Source organism: Anser anser (assembly GCF_964211835.1).
Source record: "Anser anser genome assembly, chromosome: 4".
Taxonomy (NCBI): Eukaryota; Metazoa; Chordata; class Aves; order Anseriformes; family Anatidae; genus Anser; species Anser anser.
The window spans coordinates 55,683,018-55,708,385 of record NC_139724.1 but is presented as its reverse complement, the minus strand read 5'-3'; the positions used below and the strand labels follow the sequence as shown (position 1 = coordinate 55,708,385).

General features: G+C 36.9%; 1 protein-coding gene and 1 long non-coding RNA gene across 4 annotated transcripts; one reads left to right on the top strand and one right to left on the bottom strand.

The window, feature by feature from the left end:
• Positions 1–1,081: 1,081 nt before the first annotated feature.
• Positions 1,082–20,121, top strand: DTHD1 (death domain containing 1). Of its 2 annotated transcripts, XM_083835702.1 has the most exons (11): positions 1,082–1,781; positions 5,243–6,050; positions 6,552–6,882; positions 7,552–7,731; positions 8,467–8,711; positions 9,861–10,025; positions 10,582–10,871; positions 13,180–13,424; positions 13,523–13,599; positions 18,407–18,464; positions 19,058–19,313. In XM_083835702.1, the coding sequence occupies exons 1-11, from the start codon at positions 1,511–1,513 to the stop codon at positions 19,172–19,174; spliced, it is 2,787 nt and encodes a 928-aa protein (XP_083691828.1). In that variant the 5' UTR covers positions 1,082–1,510; the 3' UTR covers positions 19,175–19,313. The 2 variants fall into 2 exon arrangements, with proteins under 2 accessions (XP_083691828.1, XP_083691827.1); XM_083835701.1 differs by lacking the exon at positions 13,523–13,599 and having other exon boundaries at positions 1,083–1,781; positions 19,058–20,121.
• On the bottom strand, positions 9,741–13,171 carry LOC310899388. Of its 2 annotated transcripts, XR_014584253.1 has the most exons (4): positions 12,884–13,171; positions 12,742–12,797; positions 10,568–10,655; positions 9,741–9,874 (listed from the first exon to the last, which is right to left on the bottom strand). It is a non-coding gene; the product is annotated as an uncharacterized lncRNA (long non-coding RNA). The 2 variants fall into 2 exon arrangements; XR_014584254.1 differs by lacking the exons at positions 12,742–12,797; positions 12,884–13,171 and adding an exon at positions 10,728–10,845.
• Positions 20,122–25,368: the final 5,247 nt, after the last annotated feature.

The following is a 25,368-nucleotide window of genomic DNA, read 5'->3' as shown; positions in this document are numbered from 1 at the left end:
GATCAAGCAAACTATAATGAGTCAAAAGGAACTTTCCTTTTGAATTTAATAATTACAGCTGGTTTCAGCTCATACACTGATTAAAAACACTTTTTATCTTTCCTAGTTATTTTTAACACTTATACAGTGCTTTACATCTTCAAAGCACTCTGCTGACATTACCTTATTAGTCCTTACAATGCTCCTATGCTATTTTCAGTGTGCTTTTACATCCTGGTCCTATTTTAATTGCTATTAAAAGCTGCATTATTTATAATGGACCATAAAGAGGAATGTTTAGTAGGAAAGCCACCGTGTTGACAATTTGTATAGCACATTTCTTAAACTATAAAACATTTTTGGTGTATATGACACTTCAAATTTAGACCAGTATTGAACTCTGCCTATGAAGATTTCAGACCAGTCTGCTCCATCTGTTTTCATTGCCATACTGGTGAGACTTTTATTCCTGAACATGCTGGATGAGATGGAAATCAATGCAAATACTGTCATTGAGGTATCAGCACTCAAATTTCACCCACTGGAGTCAATGAATAAACAGCACAGGAGTCTTGCTAAACAAAGCTGCTTCCAGGAGCAGGTGGTCACGAGGCCCTGCAAAAGAAGAGCTGCCAGTTTTCATGGGAGTACTCTTGAGGACGGTCTTTTTTATTTTTTTCCCATGAGAAACCTACAGTCAATTCTTTACATCACATTTAAGTTTAGTGAGCTCATGCTTTTCTCATAAGTTTGCTTCTTAACATCCAAAATGTCATATGAAATGTTAGGCATTCATTGTTTGAACTTTTGAGCTGTTACTGTCTTTTCTTTACCTTTCTTCCCCTGTTATGTTAATGCACCCCAGAAAACACTGCATGTGTCTTTACATGTCCATTGTCACAAAATCAGATTTGTAAATTCTTGTATTGCTGAGACATATAATTCAAACACATCATCCAGCATGCGTAGCAGCTTGGATCTGTCCCACCTACTTGATGTCTCTGAACAACAAAGAAAATACAGTTGTTAGAAAACGACGTCTAGCAACCTACTGCACTTAATGCTAGCTTGCAATGAAAAGCTGCACTTCCTTGTTGGTGGTGACTATATAATTATGAATTCTTAGTTAGGGCTTGATTTCATAGGTACTGATCATTTGCAGCCATTGAAATAAGAAACTGCTCATAGTTCCTGCAGTGTAAGTCACTGTTACATAACCAAGTTATATAACCTCCCTATTTATGCTCTTAAATGTGTGTGCTGTACATTGGCATCTCTTGGCATTTCTTGCCCTTAGTCACACCAGAGCCACACCTTTTTGTCACCTAGTAACTTTTTAATAGTCAACATCAACTCAGAGTTGCTGAGCTAGAGCTTGATTTTTGCAGTGTGTGTCGAATATAGTACCTTTTTATATGCTGTTTAAGTTATAAACAATAAACAGCGCAGTCTGAACAAAGGACATCATCTTGTGGAAGTGTCTGAACACCAGAAAATAATTGTGGTAGGACATATATATTCTGAATATAAGATGGAAATGGCTGAAGGTAGGTTTACACCTTCTGCAGACAAATCAGAACAACTGGAAAAGATCTGGCAACTGAACCTGCTAGCAAGAGATGTGCTTCTGAGAAGTGATAATGAAGAGAGAGTGGAGTATGTGCTAAGACTGATCTCTTCGACAAGAGAGCTGAGCGGATCTCTCAGCCAACATCTGGGGAGCATTACAGAAAGCCTTCAAGACACTTGCCACTTGCTGAGTGTTCTCCATGACAAACAGAAGGAATTGACTGCAAGTCCAGGCAAGTATAGAGCAACCTCCCCACAAAGAGAATGGACTGGGTGTATCGGATGCTAAGTTCTGACATGTAATGATGCTCAGGGACCTCACCTTTCATTTGTTAGTATTTCAGTATTTGGCCACTTGTTAGACTAAATGAATTAATATTTCAACAGTGAAATCATGGTGTATTATATGACTCCATATAAGACTCATAAATTCTCATTATGTGAGAAGAGTATACATACGCACATATAATGAACTAAGCAGTTCTTTCACAGTTTTATTTATATTATGATGTGCTGGATGGACCTTGGACAGATGCCTGCCACCCACGCAGCCACTCTCTCACTCCCCCTCCTCAACGGGACATGAGGAAAAAACATGATGGCAGAGCTCGAGAGTCGAGATAAGGACAGGGAGATAACTTACCAATTCCAATCATGGGCAGAACAGACTCAAGGAGGGGAAAATAAATTTAATTTATTAAATATGTTATTAAATATTTTATTAAATATTTTTAATTTATTAAATTTATTGGCAAAAATCAAAATACCTTCCCCTACCCCTCCTTTTTTCCAGGCTCAACTTCACTCGTTTCGCCGCTCCTCCCACGACCCAGAGCACTGGGGGCATGGGGATGGGCTTGTGGTCAGTCCCCAACACCTCCTCTCTGCCCCTCCTTTCCTCCTCACACTTACTCCTGTTCCAGCATGGGATATAGCTCACAGCTCCTGCCAGGCCCCTGCTCCAGCCTGGGCTCTCCACAGGCTGCAGTTCCTTCAGGGAATACCTGCTCCGGCGTGGGTCCTGCATGGTCTGCAGCGTGGAGATCTGCTCCACCATGGTCCTCCCCACAGGCTGCAGGGGAACCTCAGCTCCGGCGCCTGTTTGTATTTTAAAATCTCTAAGCATGTTATGTATTGTGAGAACTAAATCTGGATTTTATTCCTGAAAAATGAAATGCAGGTTTCGTGACAAATGAAGCAAATCTCTTTCCTCAGAAATAGCATCTTAATAAACATTTGTCATGGTAGAGAAGAAAATTTAACATTTAATAGTGGTCTAAGGGCATGATTCTAAGACAAGAGGGGGAGACTCCAGACAAAAATCTTCAGCCATGCCCGTATTTATGAGTCTGTGTCCTGAAGGTTTGTAATGTAATAAAACAGTAATAAAACAACATTTTTGACAGGACAAGAGGGAATGGCCTCAAGTAGTGCTGAGGAGGTTCAGGTTGGAAATCAGGAGAAATTTCTTCTCAGAAAGAGTGGTTAGGCATTGGAACAGGTTGCCCAGGGTGGCATCAACATCCCTGGGGGTCTTTAAGGAAAGGTTGGACCTGGCGCTTAGGGACATGGCTTAGTGGGTGATAGTGGTGGTAGGGGGACGGTTGGACCAGATGATCTTGGAGGTCTTTTCCAACCTTAATAATTGCATGATTCTATGACAGGACCTGCTTCTGGACTCCAGGATCAAGCTAGTTTTGCCCTGTTGGCCTCGTGATCTATATGACCTCTTTTGTTCGAGCTTTCTAAGAATTAACTGTCTTGCTTTCCCATAAAATAATCAGTTGGCAAAACGTTTGAAGACACTTTGCATATAGACTACCTAAAGTCTAAAGTTACACGGCAGTGTCTTTGGTTGGCTTTAAGCCAAGTGCGGAAGTATTAATTTATTCTTTTAATTTTAAATTTAAATATTTTATTTAAATATTATTTTAAAGTTCACAATGTAGGAAAATACTATTGTTCAGAAAGACACTATAATCTATATGTTTGATTTTAAGAAAGTTAAAGTTGCTGTAGGTTTTGTTGTTGTTGTTTAGAGAATGCAAACTTCCGGTAGTAAACAGGATAGTTTGCACTGCCAAAGCATGAGGTTTGCATTAGTGACACTGGGAAATGTTTTTTTTTTACAATCTCTTATGTAAACTAAGCTGTGCAAGCTCTGTTATTTCCAGTCCTTTTGTTTATCTCATGCCTGTTAAACTATTTGGAAGTTCTTCACCATTGTAAAAGTACCATTGGAAAAACAGCAGTGTCTTAGAACAAACTCATTTTCTCCTTGAACTGCCAGTGGAAAAAAAATACATTTAAAATGTGTTGGCTTTTTTTTTTTTCTAGATACAGTCAAGCTCCTAAACCAAATCATTTGGAAACTGAAAAAGTATTGCAAAAGAATAATTTTTAGACTGGGATCAGGAATAAAAAAAAATTATACTGAACTGTACTCTGTAGTTTTTAACTCAATCAGGTGCAAATAGAGATGAAAGTGAAAGGCCTATCTAAACCATGAAATATAGCTATGAAAATCTTACTCGATACAATTACTTTTTGAACTTGAAAACCTTGAGAAACTGATTTACTTCATATGACATTACTGAATAAAGTTAACAAAAATCACCATTTTCCCCACTGGTATCAAAGGTAGCAAAAGTGTCAAATCCCATCTGTTGCCATTCTATTCTCTCCCTCTCCCTCCCTCCCTCCCTCCCTCCCTCCCTGTCTCTCTAGGGAAGAGCACACTATACCATGTTTCATCTACACAATTTTCTTATTTGTGTTGACTTCCACTAAATTTAACAAGCAAAACAAAGCTTTCTAGGTGTTTATGCAGCAAAAAGAAAGTAAGAATTTCTCCCAGAGGTTTGTAATATACCTAATTAATGAAGGCATAGTTCCAGTTATAGAGAGATTGACAACGTAAGGTGAGGGGAGAGCTGAAAGTAATACAATGAAACCTCTGGAGATAATACCTGGGAGGCTTTCTAAGAAAAGGTATAAGATAAGACAAGTGAGGGATCATAAAATAAATACTTTCATTAAAGACAAAATATTAAAGGAATGGCAGGGAATGTTGCTTTTGTTACATGCTTCTCCACCCAGTGCTTTTAGTTATATGCAAGGCAAACTTCTACCATTCCTATAACAGGATGCTACAAACTGCTGAACTTCAGCATTGTAAATGTGCTGGTATTCTTGCATTATCCTCTGTTCTTTAGAGCAAAAATTCAAAGCTGCTAAGCATGTTTAATACTAAGGTCACGTATAATAGCTTTGTTGGAGACCTATATGTTAGAATCTTGCAAGATTCAATTCTGGGAAATATATGTAATTAATGTTTAGTTTTCAAGCTGTTCCCAAGCTGATTCGACTATTATTTACCAATTCCCTGCTGTAGATCAATTGTCATTAAGAATTTAGCTTGTGTCTGATCATTAGAATGGGGTTCATTAGAGCTGCCACAATAGTACTTGGACAAGCACACAGTTGTACTTCAGTTCCTCAGAAATTCACTCAAACTGAATAGCAGAAAGTGCAAAAACATTAAATGAAAGCCAGGAAATATATTTTGCTTCACGTATTGCATGGCATTATGGAATTAGGTGCAATTCACTACATATACATGTAAAAGTCTTCACATTTTTGGCTAGCTTTCATAGCAAAATTTAATCGGTTACTTTTTTTTTTTCCCCCTCAGAGTACAATGACATTATAGATTGTCTGCAGAAAATGAAGGATTATTTGACAAACACAGTCTCACACCTTCAAAAGGCCAAAAATAAACTTTATGCTGCTAGCTGCAAACCAGATGATTCTCAGATCCAGACTGCTAAAAATACTTCTGGAGAAACAAGTGTGTGTTGTTCTGAAGGAGAAGCAATGGAGTCTGTGCAAGCATCTTCTAGTCCCAGTCAGCAATCCCAAAAAACTCCTTCGCCAAACAAGACAGAAAGTCAGAACATTAATCAAATACAGCCAAGTGACACTAAAACTATGGCAAAAGAAATATTTGTATCATCAGCTGAAAATGTATCTGCTCAAGAACAGGACATTAGCAGAGAACCTCCAATGAAAAAGGAAGATGGTGAATACAGAGTGCTAATGACCTCCACTCCAGAGAAAAAGGATAATAATGGGAAAGATAAACCTCTCAGAGACAACGCTCTTACAGAAAAATATTCAGAACTGGCTTGTCAAGATGCTCTTAAGGGTACTCGAGAAGGCCTTCCATCTCAGACATTGGCAGATATTTATGACAAAATTGTCACAAGTCCTTGTGAAAAGGAAAAAAAGGCAGTAGTCATAGAACCGCCAAAAGAGGTGGAAAGTGAAGAACACAGACTGTCAGAGCAAATGGAAGACAGTAAAATGAAAACAAATTATGAGATTTGTACAAATGATCTAATTACCTTCACATCTTTAGCACAAACATGTGATCTTGCTGCTGTGAATCCTTCTACAAATGATTCAGAAGTGGAAAAATCTAGGCACTGGATGAACAAAGAGTAAGCTCATTCTTCTTTCAGACATACTTTGATATTGCTTATTAGCATATATATAAACATCTGTGGGCCCACAAGCTCCATATGCACATATCAAACAGCTGCTGGCCATGCTCATACCAGTTTACAATTTAAGTTTACTGTGTGCAGTTTATAACATGCAAAATGAAGATCCTCAATTTGGTCTAAAGTAAACTGAAGCTTTCTAATTGATTGCACAGATTTTTATTTTTTAAACCAGTGAGGAACTGAGTCACAGACAGTAAAGTCAGTAATTCCAAAATTGCTGGAAATCAGTAGAAAAGGACCCCAGTTAGTCTGTTCTGTAATAATTTGTAAACTGCTCAGACAAGCTCAACATAAAATTTTTCATGATCTTCTTATCTATTCATATATGTATGTTCTTATGAAAGATCTGTTTTTACTATAATGAAGCAATGATTATAGCAAGACACCACCACACTCAAAATACAAAAACTAATATTTTTTATTCTTTTTCTCCAGATTTCTAGTGGAAGAGAGTGGTAAGAATGAACGTAAAGTAGTTTGTTTTATTAAAGCCCCTGCAACTGCTCTGGAGAATCTGACATGTAAGATAGTCAATGACACGAGTTCCTTGGTGGTTGATGATTCCGAGGAGCTGGTCAGCAATGTTATCAGTATCGAATGCTCTGATAATGAGAAAACAATCCCTTTCCCTATCAACATTGCAATCCCGTTTACTTCATGCTTCAGAGGAAATTATCGGGAGATTATGGTGAAGGTGACAGAAGTGAACTTTCAATCAAATTACTTAACTCCCATTTCTTTGGAGGGATACCAAGGAAACCATAAGGTTGGTAACCTCTTATCTAAACACTGTGAAAACATCAGTACAGTTGCTCAGATTAGCCTGTGTGGAGTTATACAAGTAAAGTTGTCCTTATTAAGCCATATTGCCCATTACATAGGGTTAAACTGAACTTTCCTTCCTACTCCCTCAAGCATGAATTCTATTTGAAAGCTGGTATTTAACAAGGTCCTTTTTTCACTAGTAGTCATAAGGGAAGTGCTTGGTTCCACAATACTAATGACTGAGTAGTAATTTATGATTTTTGTAAATACGTGTGATATGTTGCATTCTTTGATAAAAGTAAAATCTTAAGGGGAATTGGTTTGCATTCAGATCACAAAGAAGTAACACAGTTCTGTGTGTACAAGTCCAAACTCAGTTCTTCTTTTAACTGCAGAAGTAGTCACATTGGGTAAGATTCATCACCCAGTTGATGAGCTCATCTCATTTCATGCCAGTCACACACTGGAATATGAATGACATTACATGATGACTAGAAATCACCAGATAACTGAGCATCCAAGTGGCAATAATACTTCACAATAATACTTCATTTCTTTTTGTTTCATACTTTGCTCTATAATTAATGTTGCCCTCTCAAAATGCTAATGTGCTGCAGAACACAGCTTCCTTTCCCTCTGATGTACTCTACCCCACTTTCTCTTTACACAGGAAACATTTGCGGAAGTGAAAGTTTACCAGCTGGGTGTTTTTTCTGTGTTGTCATGCTTAAAGAGAGAAACTTTTACTGTTCCAAAGGTAGGACTCTCACAAAAGCTGAGCATGGATTCTAGAATCTCTTTCTATTATCCTCCGGAAACGTTCAGTTCTCCAGCAGCCATGCAGTTAAAGGTGAGACTGAAATACGCAGTACTTGTTCCACAACTCTGTGTTATCTGATCAGTTCTGAAGTACCGATGATAACAATGTTAAAGGGCAACCTGTTCCATTATTAGATGTCTATGAAAAGTCGTGAGTGGCACCTCCACATCCTGTATTCATAGCAAATGGCTTCCTGTCAGCATTGTTAAAACCACATGATACTGCTAGTAGTCAGTATGGTATCTGCACCTAAAAAGATCAATCAACCTCTGTTCAATATACTTCAGGAAAAAAAAACAATTGCTTTCCACAATGATTTAAGCATCAACACCAAACTTCCACTGTATGGCCCAGTTTTTAAGCTAGGGGAACAATTTTTCTCACATGACCTTGTTCATTTCTGCCATGTGCTGCAACAGCTTTTGCCACCACTTAGTGTTAGGCTAGGAACAATCTCAAAATTTGCTTCAGTTATACTGTGTTTCTCCCTTCCCCCATAACAACCAAAGTACTACATGCAGAGAAGCTCAAGTTAACAGTCAAATATTTAACTCAGTAAAGTTTCCAGTTTTTGATTACTTTCAAGCACTTGGCTGTGTATTGTATAAATTCCTTGTACATTACTAGGGTTGTTCCTGGGTTATAGAGAGGAGCCTAAAGCCCTTCTAATCTGATTTCAAAAGATAATACAAATAGAAAATGAAGGCATGTAAGGGAAGATTTATTCATTTACAAATTACTTGTACAATTGCTTTCCATATTTAGGTTCAGCCAATTGAACCATCACTGATTTCCACACTGAAAGCAAGAAATGATATGTACTACTCAGTGGTATCCACCAGTGCACTGGTTTATGTCCAGCATCCTTCAGCTCAACCGTTTAATAACTCAGTCACTATTACTCTACCCTGTCCTCCAAACCCAGAAAAAAAAAGGCAAGGAGATGAGACAGAACAAGTGAGAGCCATCAGTGCTACAGTGAAGAGGGTTGCTGCAGCATACCATCCTCGGTAAGAACAACTCCATTACAAATTCAGCATTCTAAAAGCATTAAAATGAATTAATTTTAACAGATGTTCATTAATAATTTTTGTATTAAAAATGTGTTCCTTCCCTAATACAGTCTGCTACAGTTACAAACGTTGTTAGAAACACTAGAGCAGATCCACACAATTCTCATGTTATCACTTCACAAGGAAAATCCATATAACATGTTGATGTATCACGTAAATATGCTAACCGCTGCTGACCACTTTCTTTCTAGCAGGAATGAGGATGAGAAATGCACTGAATTTTCTGATCTCTACTTCTACACATTCCAATGGCTACTTGAGTCAAAATTTCTGAAATAATGATTTAGAGCATGTCAGTTTTTTGGTACCTGCAGCACTAGAGAAAGGGTCAGATTTTTCCAAAGCACATGCTACAAGATTTGTAAAAATTAGACCTTGAAACACCTTTTTTTTTTCTAAAAACAAACAAACAAAAACAAAACAAAAAAAAAACCATGAAAACATGGGGACACCTAAAAAAAAATTCTCTAAATTTCAGTTGTTAACTGGCAGTGTAATAACATTTATGATTATCTTCAAAGTAAGCAGGGTACAGATGGAGAAGGAAGACAGTGTTCCAGCTTTCCATTTCTGAAACACTTGTCACATCATATTTTAAAGAGTTTACAGTCACATTGATCTCCTTGACTAGACATCCATTTTTATCACAAGCTTCAGATTTGGGAAGGTTGCCCATGGCAGTTAATAGGAGATTCAAAATGCATTTCTCATACCAGAAGCACTTCATTGTGCAGCAGTACCCCTGTGGCACTTATCAGTTCTTAATACTAGTTTAAATAGTATTTTAGATTCTCAGTCAAAGCACTACTAGAAAAGACTACGAATTGGTTGTTTCTATACAAATTCCTTAGAAAATGATGCCAACATTTTCCTTCATTTGCATATAGGCTGAGGCTAACAATTATATCCCTTATGTGCTCTGGAGTATTTTTTCAGAAGTAGATTTTCTACAAGGTGGAAAAAAATGCGTAGTCATCAAGGAAAGCAGAAGGGAAAGCAGTGGTACAAATACAAGCCTTACTCAAGCCTTACTCTTACTCTTTCTGCAGCTGTGGTTTTGTTTTGTATCATTTCTTGGCTTTCCAGGGCTACAAGTGCTTCTGTGAGAAAGAATGGAGAGAATCTCAGCGATTCTTTGAAATTATTAGGTCATAGAAACAAAGAACGGGAATGGATGGTGTTTGATGATATTAATATCCAGAATGCACGGAATGGGCTTGTATCATTTGAACTAAATGAACATTTAGAAAGGTAATGTACTGATAATTTAATACATTTTTATTTACTATTTACTTCCAAGTGTATGGGTCAATGTAAATTAGTAGAATCAAGAAGTCATTCACTGTAAATTATTAACTTGCCAGCACTTCTTTCTTTCAGTTTGTAGTATCAGGTCATTCAGACTTGATATGCATATGTACAGAAAATATAAATTTAATTATTTTTTCATCTATTGATTGTGCACAATGTAACATATCCAAAAATTGAGGGAGAAAATACAGATATTAATCTAAATTTGGCAATGTGATTTAGCTCTCTAACTACAAAACCATTATATTTTTGTAAATTTCTTATTAAGAAATAGTTTCTTAATTTCCTCTAAAATTCATATATATTTTAATTCATAGATATAGAGCCAATATACTCTACAGAAGAGGTAGATTTTCACCCTTTCATTTGTTGGAAAACAGAATAAAAAGAGATAGCAAAATGTCTATTAAAGACTGAGCCCTGTGTTATTTTACATAATGATTTGTTAGATGTTGAACTTATAGAACTGTCTACCTTCTTACCTTTTTTAATACAGCTTTGTGGTCATTCGGCTTTCATTCCTCTTGGAAACTACGTATCTTCTCCTTTTTGCTCAGGCTCTGGAAGAAGCTGTTTGTAGCACAATGTCTAATGTGATATTGTATCGGAAAAGAGAAAACCCAAATCAAATAGTAGTCTTACTATGTGCATCCAAAGAATTGTCCTGGGAGCTACAAAATCTCCATGAGGAGGGCTACTTTGGTCCCCCAGAACCTACGCAGCAGTTTCCATTAAGAGAAGGAGAACAGATTCATTTTCAATTTACAGGCAATATATTTGCTTCAGGTAAGGTAATTAATTGATGCTTCTGGATGTACTTTATCAGTCAGCTCAGCTGTTCAGAAATACTGTATGTGAACAACAATAGATTGTGGTTAGTCACATCATATTTAGTTATTTCACTGTTTTATAGCTTATAAATGACAGGCGCATAGAACTGCGGAGGAAACTGCTCTAACTGACAAATAAAATGTGCTAGATGAACAATATCCTGAGCAACCTGCTCTGTGGTGGTTTTACTCGGGTGGGCAGCCGAGCTCCACCACGGCTGCTCTCTCACTCCCTCCCCTCAAGGGGGAAGGAGGAGAGAAAATACAACACAAAGGGCTCAAGGGTTGAGATAAGGATGGGGAGATCACTCAACAATTATCATGACAGGCAAAACAGACTCAGAGCAGGGAGATAGTAAGATTTATTGCCTATTACTAACAGGCTAGAGAAGTGAGAAACAAAGGAAAGAAACCAAAAACACCTTCCCCCCGTCTACCGCTTCCACCTCCTCCCCCCGAGCTGTGCAGGGGAAAGGGGGGAATGGGGGCTGTGGTCAGTCCCCAGCGCTTCGTCTCCACCACTCTTTCTCAGACACTCTCTGTCCCTGCTCCAATGTGGGGTCCCTCCCATGGGATGCTGTCCTTCCCAAACTGATCCTGCGTGGGCTTCCCACAGGCAGGAGCTCTTCAAGAACTGCTCCAGATATGGGTCTGTGCCACCGGGTCCATCCATCAGGAGCAAACTGCTCCAACCTGGGTCCTCCACAGGCTGCAACTCCGGCCCGGGGCCTGCTCCTGCAGGGGTCCTCCATGGGTCGCAGCCTCCTCCAGGCCACATCCACCTGCTCCACCACGGTCTCCTCCTCGGGCTGCAGTGTGGAGATCTGCTCCATGGGCTGCAGGGGGATAGCCTGCTCCACAATGGTCCTCACCACAGGCCACAAGGGCCTTCTGCTCCGGCACCTGGAGCACCTCCTCCCCTCCTTCTTCACCGACCCTGGCATCTGCAAGGCTGTTTCTCACTCCTCTCTCGCTCCCAGCTGCTGTTCTACAGCAGTTGTTTTTCCTTTCTTAAATATGCTCTCACAGAGGAGCAAACAACATCGCTTCTTGGCTTGGCTCTGGCCAGGAGCAGGGCCCTTATCTAACATGGGGCAGCTTCTGAATTCTTCTCACAGAAGCCATCCCTACAGCCCCCCACTACCAAAACCTTGCCATGTAAGCCCACTACGGTGACACTGCTTTGAGCAGGACTACCCTATGAGATGATCTTTAGAGATTTCTTCCAACCTCTGACATTCTGTGAAACCTGGTTCCTTGGAAGCAGCTGGTTTTTCTTTTATTTTAAAATGGCAGAATTCTATCAATGAAATAATGTCTTTGTAACTTAATGAGCCTTTGATAGGAATTAAACAGATTCCAAATAAAAATAAAGAGTCTGCTATTTTATCTGTGTAGATTCACTTAAAGTGAGCGAGGTTTAATACTGAAATCCAGGGCAAAATGGTGGTTATTGTGAGTTGCATCATAAACTGAGGCGATGAGAGAGTTATTATGCTGTTCACATTAGCAGTCTTGAGCATTACATGCACTGGCTTCCACCATTCAGCTTACTTAAAGGGACATGAGATAAGAAACCTCAGAAAAAAATTCACACAAAGTTACATACAGTTTCTTCTGTCGGCTTTGGAAATTACCTATTGACATGTATGTAGCTCCCTGAACATTTTGTACATCTTATATAAACTCTCCCATTGAAAACTCCATTTATGCTAAAGAAATTCTCCCAAAAGAGAATCCTCCCGGTTGCCTGCTTATCTGTGGAAAGGATAGTGTTAGAGATGTATCACATAAAATGAAGCTACAAATCCTAAAAATGCACGTACCCCTCTGAACTCATTCCAGTTGCTGTTACAGATAGGCAGACATCCATCATGAGTAACTAGAAAACATGTATTTCTAATTCAATTCTCAGCATTATTTTTATTTCTCTCTGTTATATACTTTATCACCTTCCATTTTCCTTACTTTTCAACTTGTAGCACAGCCTTCACCACTTGTTCCCCAAGCCAACAATTCAGGGGCTAAGACAGCTAACTATGAAGATATTCCAACTACTGAGGCAGGCTAGCAGGAGGGTTTGAGCTTCAGGTGTCCAATATAAAGTAAAAACAATGGCAAAGATTCTTATGTGATTAGTTCCATTTGACTCAATTAATTATTTTAAATACTACACATCCAAATACAACATATAAAATGGTGTTCTGTTTGTTTTTGTTGCATTTTTTTGTTCATCTTTTTTGTTGTTGTTGTATGGTCTGCAGAAAATGGAAAAGATTTTGGAAAAGCCTACAGGCTGACTTTTCATTCACAAAGAAAGCCCAAGCTAGAGCTCCAAATTAAAGAAGTGGATGAGTTTGGTAACCACAGCTCACCTCATTACAAAGGAACAGCTGTTTTTTATAAAATTACCAGAGAGATGATAACCAAGGAATGGAAACAGCCCTTGCCATGTGCTGATTACCAGCACCAGTCAGCACTGTGCAAATTAGCACTAACATTACCAAAGGTGAGTTTCTCACTTGATAATGCTAGAGATCTTTCCCATTCTCCCTTACCATGTATTTGTAAGGCAAAAGGATCTTGGTAAATTTCTTTCCATTACAGATAAGCCAAAGAGTTGCTGATGGAGCAGTTCTGATCCATCAGCAATGTACAAACACCCTCAGAATTTCTCTTAGCAGGTGAGAGACTCTCATCCAAGGACCAGCATAGAAAAATTGTACTTAGCAGAAGTTTTTCACAGATTTGCCCTTTCCAGCTTGTATGGCCCTGAGAAATTATTACTTAAGTGTCAGTTAAATACTCTCTGTAACCTTGTCTAGGCAGTGCAGAATTGCAAATTGTAGGTGCATAAATGGTCAACGTAACCTTTCTCCTATCACCTGATTTTCCTATTATACTTGATTAGCCTCTGCTGTACAGCCATGTGGGCATTTGGCTTCATCTCTGGTGAAAGCTATTCCTACATAAATTAACCTTTAATGGAAAGAAATCAAATTGTAATCTTTTCAAAGATCCCAGATATCAACATCCTGTATTGTATAAAATGCTGCCACTAGACTGACTACTTTTATCAAGTTTACATACATTTTAATCTCAAAATCTGTGCAGGTAAGACTGGTCTGAACCTCTAGTGGCATATAGTAGCACCTGTTTCTTTTTGAATTTAATTGAACTCACTCTTCTTAAAGTATTACCTGCAAATACATCTTCTATTCTGTAAGCATAGCTCTTGGTTTCTCTCTCATCTCCATTCTCCCAAGCAAAAAATAAGAAAAGTTAAGTGTAGAAGATTTTGAGAGGAGGCTTCTTTTAGTGATAAAATACATATAAAATGTAAATTTGGCAGGGGGGGAATCGCATACTTTCACCCTCTTTGCTTTTCCACAGAGGTCGCATCCCATGTATAGTACTCAGAGAGAGAGAAATACAAACTCTTGAGGCTTCACTGGGGAAGATCACAATCAAACAAACAAAAACCTAAACCCATAAACAAAAAAAACAGGAACCAGTGACACAGCCTAGGTATCAATTAGTTTTCTTCCATCCACTTTCTTCTCTTCCATCCCATTTTTCCTCTTTAGTTAATCTTACTGTGTATTAAGAATAAGATTTAGTGAAAGGAGATGCATTTTTATTAAACCACAGATAATTATCAAGTGTTTCAGATTTGTTTTGGTGTATATAGTCTCGTGCTATACACACTAGTCTTAAAATGTCCAACTCAGATTTTTCAAAACAATTATTTCTGGCTAACCTTTTTCTCCTACTGAGTTAAGGCCACATTTTCTCTTTCCCAGTGTGGCTGAGATCTTAAAATCTGGTCACTCTGTGTAAGTGTATGAGAATACGTAATATATGTTGACATGCAAGAACACTCAGGCTGCCTACTTGTGTAAAAGAAGCAGAAGAACTGTATTACATGGTTATGGTTGTTAAATTGTAAATTTTATTGGAAAGGAAGTCTAACATCAGGAATGCAGATTATCTTCTGTCCTTTCAGCCTTTGACAGATACATTCACATGTCAGGAATTATATAAACTAGGAGTACCCTAGCTCTGCAGGTGGACAGTAAATGATGGGAGAATCCTGGTACAGGACTTTCACCTGACTAGACATGTTAGCACACACAAAATTAAACACACACACACACAAAATAATAAATAAATACTGCTACTAATAAATAAATAATAATAATTAAAAAAGGGTTATGCCATTTATCCATGAGGCATCCATATTATGACTACACTCTGCAGTGGTTCCATGTAGAAAGACAATACATTAATGGTAACTCTTCAGGCAGTTTTAGTATTAGTGGAAATGTTGTATACTCAGGAAGAGAAAATGGAATGGTTACAGCCCCCTTTGCAGGATACAAGAACAATGATATTGGTAAGTGACAGGTATAACTAATGATACAAAAGAACATACTTTTTGCATGCAAAAATAATCAAAAGATGAACTCATTTTCACAGGATATTGCAGCAGTTAAAAATGTGTTTGAGGAACGAATTGACTGGAAGAGAGACAGAACCTTTTATTAAACATAATGATCCAGACGCAATTGAATGATAGGGCAACAAAAATGTAATTCTAATTACTTACCATTTCTTATTGTATGTTCTAAAATTGTTATTAGTGAAGAAAGCACTGACAGTAAAATTAACTTAGGAATTTTATCTTATCTTTACTCTCTATGATGTGATCAACAATTTTTAATCAGATATATATGCACATTTTGGTTCCTAATGAATAAAAGAAATAGAAGGAAATTGTTAAAATTGGATGAGAAAACACACTCGTGGAGAAATTGAACACACTAATTATACAAGCAACTACACCAACCATCTGTCAAATGCAACTGCTATTTACCACTTCATAAAAGAACAAGTCTAGCATTAATGTTCATATAATATGAACAAAGACTAACACTGTCCATAATTAGTCATATGCTGATGCCATTAATGTATATTGCCAAAGCACCTAGAACTATCTGACCACATTCATGTGTATAGACTAACAATTTTCTAACAGTAAGGGGTTTGATTGTTTGTGGTGCTTTGATTCCATGTATAACTCCTGTTTATCTGCTTATTTAGTACAATTTGAGCATTAATAATAGACATTGCCCTGATGATGACAGATATACTCAAGCAATGATTCTTCAGTTCTGCCAGTTTCTACCACATGCATACTACTACAATACAGCAATTTAGCTACCACATCTCTCTCAAGCATATTAAAACATAGTTCTCAGTTTTCATCTCTCTCCTATTGATAATGCTGTTTTGTTAATAATATTGCTCTTACACTAACAGCTGCTTACACATTCCCAGTTGTCACAGTAAGGCTCTTGTCTCTTAAAATGAATTAATTGACTCTAAACTGTAGTGCTGATGAAGGATTTCTCACTTGCTCTCAGTATATTGGGGAACCCTTTCAGGGTTTGGGAATAAAATCCCTGAAATACAGGGTCAGAACAGCAAAGACTACTTACATTTCTGCTACTTTCATAAATATCTTAAATTTAGTGTAAATGTAATAACAGATTAACTAACCATTAACTAAGCCCTATTTATAGGGCTTTCATTTCCTCAGCATTCAAAAACACTGGTTGGTCAAACCTGTTATTTTCAACATAAGGAAATGCAGTGGATCAGGTTCTAATGTCAAGTATGTGTGAGCATATCAGTGATTTTCCTACTGATTTCAAAGGAGTTGTATGATTGTAAAGCTGGGCTGAAGAGTTTAAAAGGTTAATTTCTCCTTTTCTGTCTGTCCTGTTTGATATGCAAGCAGAGTCTGGCCATGTCTGAAGGTCCATTTTGCAGGGCACTTCAGTATTACTGACTGAAATCAGAGCGCTTTGCAGAAAATAGTGGTGTAATCCATTCAAGCATTATCAAATTACTATTCTGCTGAAGTTTCACGTTTAATGACTGCCTAACAGCAAAATAGTATGTGATCCTCTGCTTCAGAAAGGCAGTTGCTTAGCTAATTTTAGGGCCTTCCAGACTAAAAAACTGCTTTGACCGCTAAGAGTATTTTACTTACACTGTCAACCAAAACAGCGGGGCCACATGCCAGTGCAGCTGAACCATGGATGAATTGAGCTCTTCACCAGAGATATTTAATCTTTAAAGGCAGATTTAATGTTTTAGGTCTAATGCCTTGTATATTATCGCACTATTTCTAGACAATACTAATTTTCAATTCTTACCATTTTTACAACTGTTTTAAAATTAAATAGCTTAAAGTAGTTCAGATTAAAGTCAGTCCATGGGTGATTGAGTTCATCCGTAATAACTTTGAAAATATCATACAGAGCTTTGAGGTGCTAAATTCTCATTAATGAATAAAAATACATTCAAATATAAACGCATAATAAAAGGAAGCCAAAGAAATTCCTGTCTTGGAAGAAAAACAATGCCCCCTTCTGGAAGAGCTTTATATTCCCCTTACTCTGAGGGGTTTTTCAGCCATGTTATGCTACCTTCACACTTGGTGCATGTCAGAATTGCTGTAGAAGCACACAAATGAGAGTAATTTATTCAGTGAGAGTTTCATGCTATTAATTCATAAATGGAAAAGGGAAGCTCCACGAATAAACCTGGAGCAAGTCTCATAGGGAAAGCATAAACAGCCAGGTAATGCAACTGAATGCGTGATGAAAGTACTTTTAATGTGGGCACTAAAAGAGGACAATTTCAGGTTTTAACAAAAAAGGAGCCCCACTTGACTTGATGCAATTTAGTCTTTTCTTGTGCTCAGTGTTTTTGTAAATAATTTCTTGTTCTATATGGAGTAGGAAACAAGATTAAGGCCCACAAGACTTTCCTTTTTCTCAGTCATAAGGAAAAAAGACAGGTTTTTGTCCTTCTCTCCAGTGTTAAAAGGAAGAAAGAGGAAGAACTCTGTATTTGCTAATGAAACTTGCCTTTTGAATTATGATGATTTTTAGCGATTTATAATTAAAAGTTGAACAATGTAAAATAACTATAGCTACACACATAGTATAATTTCTAGACCTAACAGTTTCTAAGTATGCAGTATGTATTGTTACTTTCCTTGAAACAGTATGTTATGCACACAGTTATAATAAGTACACAGGGACAGGAAGGAAAAGTTAATGCAGCATTTGAAATTAGAATACATCTTGTGTACAAAGTTTCCCTACAGATTTTCTATATCCCCAGTTTCTATACACCTATCACAACATAATGCTACTGAAGAAACTTTTATTAAATTGCGTAAATCAATCTTGTTAATAAGATGCAATAAACATTCATTTTGTGTAAACAGACTTCATTTCATTAGTTCGATAGCTGTTTACTGATCTATACCAGCTGATGGTGTTGCTTCACTTTCAGTAGTGACTCAAATGCCCTGTGTAGGTAGGACCAGTCTTCAGTACTATGACCCATCCCTGTGCTTCATCCCGTGCTCAGCTAGTCATTTCTCTTTCTTCAACACATTTTGTTTGATAGCATGAAAAGTTGGTCAACCGTCCACGAAGCACAAAAAGAATTTCTTCTGATTCATCAGGTAAGAACATTTACATGACACATTAACATCAATATAAATAATAGTTATATTAGCTATTTATTTTTTAAATGGCAAGATTTATTTCTGTTGTAACTGACATTTTAAAATGCCATAATCAGGAACCAAAGTAGTTAATGCATTAAAAGTTATTTAAAGCAAAAGGTGATTTGGTTACCAGGAGATGTAAAAGCTCTTTAAAGATAACGGGGGGGGGGGGGGGGGGGGGGGTGGTACTTGAGCAGCATACAATTTTCTGTATGATAAGATTCAGTTTGTACTGGAAAGCTCCAGTGTAACTAATGTATCAGTTATAGGAAATGCCTTTTATTTTATTGCTATCTTTCCCCATGCTGTTCCAAGAGCTATAGATCATTACTGAATCTGCTTTTGACTATATCCACTTCACGTCTCAGTGCAGTTACCAAAAATTACATTAGAAAGAAGAAGTGATGATGTTTCCATTACAGTAAAAAACAAACCACGTTTAGTTTGGGAGGTCACCCACTGAGCCTGCAGCTTTAGAAAGCTTTTTGAAAGAAAGATTTACATAACAGAAAAATAATAGCATTGCTTTACTAATTTTTGCCCTTCAGAGGCCCTATGGGACAGCTTGCTCTTTTGGCTTGCAGAAGAGCTTGCAGAAGATAATACATCACTGCTTGCTTTACGCCTCCCTGTTCGGCGGAGCGTACTTCAGCTTGTTAGGCTGAAGTGCCCCGATAATTTAACACACCAGATCTATGAGCTTCTTTGCTGCTGGCAAAAGACCCTTCCGAGGTCAGCTGATAAACAGCAGCTCCTGTCTCGCTATTTGCAGAAGAGCGGCAGAAAGGATCTTTCAGAAGGACTTCGTTGTAAGTGGCAAAATAAAGTGTTCACTTGACAGAGTCACTGGCAACTAACAGCCCAATTTCTCTTCTTTCTTGTTGAGAAGAGTGAATGTTTTCAGGATATGTATCATCTGATGAAGCGACAGACCACTGTTTTATTTGTCACTTTGCAAACTCTTTACTAAAACAAAGAATGATAACAATGCCCTTGCTTGCTAGAAGTGAGTATTTACCATGTGGAAAAGTGATGTACTGAAAATACAGGTATGAGGAATTATGGACTGGTGCGCACACATGCCTAAGGGCTCTAATTAAACATACCATACTCAGTTGACAGAGGATCGTGTTTGTAAATGCTCCTAAAAAATAGGAATTATTCATTATACTTTATCAAAAGTCTTATGCATCATTCCTTGATATATGGACTACTGTATGTCCAATAATAATAGCTATCAGATTCTTCAGAGGAAACCATAATGGATCATTAAAATAATAGAAGAAATTTCTTCTTAATGTAAGGCTGTTTGTAACTATTCCTGACTTTTATGTTCTCTGTGAATGTTTATTATCCTTGTGAATGTCATCAAAACTTTCAGCATTACCACATTTCAATATCTAATCTGTTTCAAGAAATTAACAGATTTGGTGCCTCACTATTATCTATCACGGTAATGTTTCAGGTTTTGTTTTTGTCTTTGTTTTTCACGCTACAATCAAATTTGGAAGAAGTATTTCTTCTTGTAAATTAAAAAATTTTTTGCCTTGTAATTTTGTTCATTATATTGACCTCTTGTATTGAAAGTGTAGATAATAAAACATATGTATTTGTACCATTCTTTAGCCATGCATTTTAAACTCTAAAAACTCATTTCTTTTCAGAATGCAAAGTAAGATTAACCTATTTTTCAAAAGTCAGAGCACTAGCAGATTTGGCCTTTTATTACTATGTTTCTGCTGAAATAATATCCTAATTGATGGTCTTCTGTTAGTTGCCATTGTACTGCAATCCACCTCATACAACATACCACAGATGTCTCTAGAAGATGAACTTTGACATTTCTGTTACAAGTCTCAAAGTAGCTGACAAGTCCAGTGAATCACAGAGTTCTGGGGAAAGCTGCTTGGTATTTGCATATGCAAATATCAATTTCTGATTGCACAGGCTGTCACATCTGTGCAGTTTCCCTAATGCACTAGCAATGTGCAGTAGATGCAGCTCTTTCTTAAAGTCCACTGGTACATACTTATTTTTCAGTTATTATTATAATTATTATTACAGTTTCAAATCAGCAATTCCTTTACTCCTCCAACCCCTACCTCCCAGCCACTTTAATTATTTAATTAATAATATAATACAAACTTTAAACGTTAATCTAAATCTAAAAGTTATTAATCTAAGATTTATTAATATTTAAACTATTTAGAATCTCTGTACATCTTGCTGACAAAACTTAATTGTGATACACATTGTTAGCCTGAATCTTTTATTTTCAGGGGGTTACAAATTTTCATTTGCAACATTTCCAAATCACTACAATAAATATGAAAATCACATTACAAAAGAAAAGATAAAGAAAAATAGCATTCATTAGTTTCATTATTCTATTCAGTAATGTCTTGTCCTGCAGAATTATCATTTTTCAGTTGTAAGATAGAAATATGAGGAGCTTGACCCCTTCACAGTGACATAATCATCCTTCCCTTTTTTATTTTTTTCCTTAAAGAAATATGTCTTTTAAATGTAGCCTGATGTTCTGTTACCAGAAAATGTTATTGCAGTTTTCTTGCTAGCATATTTTGTCTTCAGATCTTTTGTCATCAGTACCTGCTATTTAGGAATGAATATTCTGCTGCAGGCCCAGCAGATGCTGTCAGTACATATATATATCATAATTATGCTTCAATGTATAAGGGTACTACAAATAATACTGGAAATGTTTCAAGAAATTGGATTTAATTTTTCCATCTAAATTAGTATTTTAATTCAACTACCATCATCCTGCCACAAGATGGCCTCTGTGTCCAGCAAAAAACATAATGCTTGTATTTGCTAGAAATAATGCTAGAAAAAAATGTGAATAAAACAAAATTAAAAAAAATAAAAAAATAAAAACTAGCCACCTATAAAGACCTGGATACCCCCACTGTACCTTACAGTATCAACATGAGTGTGAAGCAGCAACTGTGGGAATTTCAGGAGCATCTACACAACAGGGCCAGCTGCATTCAGTCTCTTCTTCCTTGGAATTTAAGATTATGTTTTACACTGACTGACATGGATTTGGAGATCCTCCACAGCTCAGTGTACAGTCAATATGTTAGTTGTATCAAACCAATGTACAGCATCCTACCTGCTCTAGGTAACTTTCATAGTAGTTTTTCCCAATTTTTTGTTATTTCAGCTCTTGGAAGAGCACGGGTAGCACGAAGCACACGCTTTCTCAGGTCACAAAACATTGTATCATAACAGCATAGTTAAAGTACAGATTTTAATAACAAATTATATGAACTAATCACACAAACATGCTTATTATGTCTGCCCACTTCTTCTCCTTTCCTCTAACATACATCCACAGAAGCACGCTCCTTCTCTAGGTCTTCCTGACCCCAGGGTCTCCAGGCAAGAGGAGGAAATACAGAGAATATGTGCTTTCTTGTTAGGTCTTAACCAGCATATTCACATATAGATACATTTTTTAACTACAATTTTTTTTAACTACAATTTGTGTCAGAGAAGAGATTCTTCCCCCTTCAAAGTTCACAGCCTGTAAATAAAACCACAAACAAATGAGGTTTTAGACCAAATCATGTCCTTCTGTGCAACAGAACAGTGACATCAGCAGCAATCAGACCCCAAAATACAGTTCTTTACAGTTGAGATAAATTAAAATTAAGTTGTAACAGAATCTAAAGAAATTTCATTGAAAAGGGAGGAGCAGTGGAACATCAGCCAAGGCAGATCTCCAGTCTTATGGAAGAATGTCTGACTATTTTGCTTCTTTCCAAACAGTGCATGCAGTCATAGGCTGACATCAGTGAATTATTGCTGTGGAAAATCCAGTTTCTCATCTAGCATCAAAACTGTGATTTACTTTTCATTCAATTGAACATTGTCTCCTAAATGAAATGTTTCTCTCACTGAGATTCACTGAACTGAAAATAAAATGTAGTAAAGAATGCAGTCTGTAAGGAACAAATCTGCTCTGTGCCATGTTTTTTATTGGCTATAAAAACTATATGGGACTGAGAGCAAACCCTGAGCTTTATTGCTCAGAATGAATGTGCTTTCTACCCCTAAGTAAAAGTTGATGCTGCAGATTTCAGCTGAACCGTGGAGACAACTGAACAGAAAATGAGCTAAGACTGGAAGCCACTTGCTCATAAAGAAACCACCTAGAGAGCTGTAATATGGTTGACTGAATGCAGAAGCTAATTATTTAAATACTGAGCAGTTAAGCAAAAAAGAAAGAAAGAAATGTGTATTCCTTTTGTAGCACTGTTACAGGACAGGTTACCAGCTGTATATGAGACTGATGAAATATAAAGGTATAAAGCAGACTTCGCATTTTCAACATTTAAAATACAAATTCTCTTTAACTAGTGAAACAGGGCTCAATAAGTAGGATCAGTAAGCTCTTGGTTTTAAATTAAAAAAAAAAAAAAAGAGAGAGAGAGACAGCATTTAATCAATATTCCATCCAATCCCCTTTTTAATGGCAGCTATTTTATCCTTTCAAAAAAGCCTGGAAGAAGTACTGCTTTTACAGAAATAACTGTGTAGCAAGTCATTTTCAAGAACTAGAACTTCAGCTTAAAAGCTGCTCCCAAGCAAAGGAGTTGGGGGATCATATGAAGCAGAACCTCAGCAGAGGCTTCTGCTGGCTCTTCTAGACAACTCGTGTCAGTACGCTGGTCTTACATGCAGTGAACTAAATACCCAAAAGGGCAGGACCACTCAGGGCCATGGCATAAAAGACACCAGTTGAAATTACTCCTTTATTTCCATATAACTCTACACTTTACCGTAAGACAAAACAAAGTCCTTGAGCATCTCTGATAACATCTCAGAAAAGGTGTCAACAAAAGAAACCCTGCAGTTCCTCCGGTTCTAAGCAGTAGAGGAGCTTGAAATTAAGGTCTACATAATCTACAGTAAATACATAGAAAACCTATCAAATCTATAGTAAACAAATATATTAATAATAATTATTATTAAGCAATAATAATAATCATCCTCCCAAATACCTGAGTTGCTTTTTGGAACAGTTTGTATCATTACAAGATCCTGATAAATTGAAAAGCATTGCCTTAGTACTTCTGTTGTTTGTTCTTATCTTAAGAAGAATTCATTTATAATGCTAATTTAAAGAGCTCCCATTGTTAATATTGACTGACATAAAACAATTTTCTCATATAATATTAGAGGTTAAGAAAAGACTTGTTATAAATTAATAATCTACAGTAATATTGTAATAAATCATAGCATATCTTACAAGAATAGAAAAGCAGTACCCATGTTTCATCCTTTCTCCCTGAACAATGAAAGTATCATAAACATAAGAAAAACGATTTTATAATACAGAATGCAAATGTAAGACTTTGTCTTTATCTAAGGTCAAAGTGAAAAACTACCCTTAGTCATCACTATTACAACCCTATACTTAGTATTTCAAAAAAAAAAAAATCATTTGCTTTTTGACTCCCTGGTACATATATAAATACTTTATGTTATCCTGGGTATATCACCTTGGTGGAAGATTTTTCCAAGGCATATACAGAACCTTACATGCCTACAGATCATTGACGTTATTGTCCATTGAGTACCTACCACTTCATTGTTCCTATCAAGATGTTTTGTGCTGTGGCTTCCCAAATGAAAAAATGGTGGCTTTTCAACGTGTTAAAATACTTTCAAATCCATGCATAACCTTTATCATTATTGCAATCTATTTAGGAGTCCAGTTTTGATAATATGACTTCCAGAAATTTTATCACCTATTTTAATTTTGGTCTTTGGTCAGATTATGTCCAGTGGAGAATAATTAAATTTGAGAATCTGGAACAGTTTAATAGAATTGGAAGGATTCCAGCTAGGATTATCATCACAGGCTAGCATTATAATGCAAGTGCCAATTTAACCAGTAGGTGTCGTAGAAGAACTGCTACAAATACACTGTTTTACCTTTCAGAAAATTTCAAGCCTGAAATCAATATATGTTACCTCACTAAGATAACAGAAGAGAATTTCCTGAAAAACTGTGCATTATTCACTTGTCTCTCAATGATACTTACCCCCCTTTTAGAGCCTTTTGAGATGAAGGGATGCAAGTTGTTTAAGATGCAGATATTATGCAATTAGAAATAGGAAAGCTTGCTTTCTGAGGAAAGGAGCAGAAAACAGTTGAAGGAGCAAACACCTAAAAATATTCAGGAGTATTCTATTTCCAGAAAGGAAGAGACAGTGATTCTGTAATGAAGAAACTGACAACATTATCAGAAGAGTTTGCTGCTTTGTATACTTCCAAACATTTAAATAAACTAGAAAAATTTGGGGGGTAAATGAATAATTACTACCACAGATTCACACACCCCCCTCGCCCCCCCCATGAAGTTTTGCTGAAATATCATTCCCTGGAGAAAACAAGGCAGTAGAGGAAGTTTTCTGAGAATGTCTTTTAAGCATTAAGTTGATAAAATAACAGATTTTATGGTACTTTTAAAACTAAATCCAAGTAGCTTGAAAAATACTGTTTATACATATGGAAGCTCCTAAGAGCCTCAGACTTATGTCTGTGTGCAAGTAAAAAGTGAAAGCCTTCTGTTATTTATTTTTTTAACCTATGCGGACATCTTCTGCAATCTTTCAGAAACTAATCCTACTGAGAGCTGTGCATTGAACTGAATTGTTTGGAAGAAAATAAGGAAGGACAGAAGCATGCAAAGTCGGCAAGGCTGCCATGGGTTTACTGAATCATTTCTACTCGACTCATTATTCCCTTAGGCTTTGCTTAGGAGTCCTTTTAACTCACAGGCTATGCACTGTACAAGGACTGTGAGTTTTAGTCAAGAGCTGT

Bases quoted from the DNA above. Each gene is read 5' to 3' on its own strand.
- DTHD1 (XM_083835701.1), top strand. From the start codon at position 1,511: ATGGAAATGGCTGAAGGTAGGTTTACACCTTCTGCAGACAAATCAGAA. The intron at 6,051-6,551 runs GTAAGCTCATTC...CTTTTTCTCCAG, and splicing joins AGGCACTGGATGAACAAAGA to ATTTCTAGTGGAAGAGAGTG. The intron at 10,026-10,581 runs GTAATGTACTGA...TTTTTAATACAG, and splicing joins CTAAATGAACATTTAGAAAG to CTTTGTGGTCATTCGGCTTT.